The sequence below is a fragment of the Echinops telfairi genome, unplaced genomic scaffold (assembly GCF_000313985.2).
Source record: "Echinops telfairi isolate 266 unplaced genomic scaffold, ASM31398v2 ScPeMD7_3;HRSCAF=10, whole genome shotgun sequence".
Classification (NCBI taxonomy): Eukaryota; Metazoa; Chordata; class Mammalia; order Afrosoricida; family Tenrecidae; genus Echinops; species Echinops telfairi.
The window spans coordinates 15,363,094-15,366,898 of record NW_022103899.1 but is presented as its reverse complement, the minus strand read 5'-3'; the positions used below and the strand labels follow the sequence as shown (position 1 = coordinate 15,366,898).

The following is a 3,805-nucleotide window of genomic DNA, read 5'->3' as shown; positions in this document are numbered from 1 at the left end:
TAAACAAGCGGCCATCTAGCTGAGAAGCATTAACATCCACATGGAAGAAGCACACCAGCCTGTGTGACCACGAGCTGTCGAGGGGATCAGGTATGAAGCGTCAAAGATCAAAAATCATATCATTGTAAAAGAGGGTGAGCGAAGAATGGAGACTCAAAGCCCATCGGTGGGCAACTAGACACCCCCTTACTGAAGGTTCGTGGGGAGGACATGAGCCAGTCATGGGGCAGAGTAGCAACGATGAAACATATAACTTTCCTCTAGTTCTTAAATGCTTCCTTCCCCCCACTATCATGATCCTAATTCTACCTTATAAATCTGGCTAGACCAGATGATGTACATTGATTGGTACAGATAGCAACTGGAAACACAGGGAATCCAGGACAGATGACCGCTTCAGTAACAGTGGTGAGAGTGGTGATGTCTGGAGGGTGGAGGGAAGGTGGGATGGTAAGGGGGAACCGATTACAAGAATCTATGTATAGCCTCCTCCCTGGGGGATGGACAGCAAAGAAGAGGTCGGGGGAGATGTCGGACAGTTTAACATGACAAAATAATTTATGAATTATGAAGGGTTCATGAGAGGAGGGAGGGGGAAAATGAGCTGATATTAAGGGCTCAACTGGACGGCAAATGTTTTGAGAATGATGATGGTGACAAATGTACATATGTGCTTGACACAATGGATGTATGTATGGATTGTGATAAGAACTATATGAGCCCCCAATAAAATGATTTAAATTTTTAAAAAAGATTTGAAGAAGGCTTGTTAACAACCTGCAATATGCTGATGGCACAGCGTTGCTTGCTGAAAGCGAGGAGGACTGGAAATACTTGCTGTTGATGACCAAGGACTTCAGTCTTCAGTATGAATTACTTCTCAATGTAAAGGAGACTAAAGTCCTCACAAATGGACCAATAGGAACATCATGATAATGGAGAGGAGACTGAAGTTGTCGAGGGTTCTGTCTTCTTTGGATCCACAATCAATGCTCATGGAAGCAGCAATCAAAAGATCAAATATGCATCGTTAGGTAAATCTGCTGCATCAAACCTCTTTAAGGTGTTGAAGCAAGGATGTTGCATTGGGAACTAAGGTGTGCCTGATCCAAGCCATGGTATTCTCCATCGCCTCGTATGCATACGAAATTTGAACATTGAATAAGGAAACTGAAGAAGAATGGATGCATTTGAATTATGGTGCTAGAGAAGACTATTGAAAGTCCCATGGGCTCCAAAAATTAATTGTATAAAGTATTATTTTCTTGGTTCATATATGAGGGAGGCTTCAAAAACTTTATAGAAAATGGAATTAAAAGATTGTGGATTTTTTTTCGTGAAAATGTTGAAGCCCCCTCATAATTTTTATTTTAATTTAGAAAAAAAACCCCAAACTTTCTGTGCTCACAAAACTGAATGTCAGCTTTGTCTTTATCTCTGGGTTTCATAAGGTATTTCAAGATTTTTACATATTGAAAATATGACTCATACGTTATTTTATTTCAAACTCAGAGTTAATAATAATCAGGAGATTTATTTGAGAAGATTTTGCGTATTAAATACTCACCAACTAAAGTATTCCAAACTGGGAGTTCAGGATTATTTAACCTTATTATATACTTGAGGACCTCTGTGTGAAAGGTGAGCACTGACAAATGAATGATATTATTTCCTTTATTGTCTGTTTTTCTCCAGTTAGCACCAAGAAAAAATAAGTACTGGATGGTATCCAGTGCTCCCGAAGTGGCAGCAAGTAACAGTGGGGTACACTGATTCCTAAAAAACAAGGAACATATAGTTAAGGACACATATAGTGTTTTATGTACTTTTTGTAAACTATTCAAACTGCTAATGAAGGAATTCTAATTTCCGTCGCCATTTTCTCTTTCTAAAGCGCCCTGTCCTCTATATTCCACATGTGATTCGATTTGCCTCCCTGGTACTCTCCTTTCCACCTGCTTCAAATACTAATAGCTGTTGCCAACTTCATTACCGTGCCTTATAAATTGCCCAGCATTTGGGAATATACAAAGTTCACATATAACGTATACGCTATCCTGTTTGATTCTGATAATAACTCTGTGTTAATTAAAAGTAAGGCAATTATTATCCAATCATTTTAAATATTCTGAAACTGAGGCTCAAAACCCATTTCTTTAAACTTCATATCTATCTCTTAAAGCTCAGAAACTGACTTTTTTTTTTTCTTTTTCAAAGAAAATTATTATTTGCTTCTTAGATAGCAAATATTTGTTGTTGTTGTTGTTGTTGGACACAAAGCTATCCAGAAAACTATTCTCAGCCTCCCTTGTGGCCGTATGAGTCAGTCTGGATAATGGGATGTTAATAGATATTTCATGGGCAATTCCCCTAGAAGGAAAAAGAATATGCATTACTTTCTACTCATGGGTAGAATGCACATATGATCATGGAAAGAGGACTCACTACTTTGGACATGACAGGAGCCACATATTAAAGAGGAATAAAATAGTTCTTTGATACTTCCGATCAGTACGTTAGTCCCAGAGGATCAATACAGACTTTTCATGAGCAAGAACTATATGTACATCTTGTTCAAACCACCCTATTTCTTTGTTTCTATGTTATAGCAACTTATGATCTATCTTAAATAATCAACTGACTAGCAATGTGACCATAAGCAAAATGGGAGGCTTTCTTCATTTGTTAAAGCCAATCAAACAAACAATCTACCCAAAGCTAACAGTTGCCTGGCAGTGCAGGTATAAGAGTGAACCAGCACAGGCCTAGAGTTGGTGGGCAGTCAGTGTAGACAGTCTGTCTACCACAGCCTTGATAGGTGGCTTTTACCTTTTACCCTATTACATTGCCTCAGTTATTATTTCCCTTATCCACATAACCCACGCCTTCCTATCTTAACTAAAATCTTTCCTCTTGGTACTTACCTTTCAACGCTCACCTCCACCCTCTCCTCTATCCCCCACCCCCACCATTTAAAAAAAATTATTAAATACTCTTTTGGGGGGCTCTTACATCTATTATCACAATCCATACATTCATCCAGTGTGTCAAGCACATTTGCACATATGCTGCCATCATCATTTTCAAAGTATTCTCTTCCCACTTGAGCCCCTGGTATCAGCTCCCCATTTCTTTGCCATCCCTCCCCCGCCTGCTCTCCCTCAGGAACCCTTGATAAGTTATAGATTAATATTTTCATATCTTGCATCGTCCTCCATTGCCCCCACCCAATTTTCCATTGTTCGTCCCCCTGAGAGGGGGGTTATAGGTTGATCCTTGTGATCAATTTCCCTTTTCTCCCCCCACCCTCCCCTAATCCTCCTGGTAGCTCTACTCTCATTGTTGGCCCTGGGGAATTAATGTATCTTGGATTCCCTGTGTTGCGGACTCTTGTCTGTAGTAGTGCACATGTTCTGGTCTAATCCGATTTGTAAGGTACAATTGAGGTCTTGATAGTGGGGAGAAGGAAGCACCGAAGAACTAGAGGAAAGTTGTGTGTTTTATCAGTGCTATACTGCACCCTGACTGGCTCATCTCTTCCCTGTGACCCCTCTGTTAGGGCGATGGGCATTGGGTTTCTAGTCCATGCCACCAACACCACCACCACCTTCTCATTCACTATGGGTATGATTTTGTTCTGGGTCTTAGATGACTTGTACCTGATCCCATCGACACCTCATGATCACACAGGCTGGTGCTCTTCTTCCATGTAGGCTTTGTTGCTTCTCAGCTAGATGGCCGCTTGTTTATCTTCAAGCCTTTAAGACCCCAGATGCTATATTTTTCAATAGCCAGGAACCATCAG

At 40.4% G+C, this 3,805-nt stretch overlaps 1 protein-coding gene across 1 annotated transcript in view; it reads right to left on the bottom strand.

Moving 5' to 3' along the window:
* ANKAR (ankyrin and armadillo repeat containing) overlaps positions 1-3,805 on the bottom strand; it is an 82,860-nt gene that overhangs the window by 46,415 nt on the left and 32,640 nt on the right. The window contains exon 8 of the mRNA XM_004701488.3: positions 1,568-1,776. Within this exon, the coding sequence (XP_004701545.1) occupies positions 1,568-1,776 (209 nt within the window). The remainder of the gene's footprint in view (positions 1-1,567; positions 1,777-3,805) is intronic.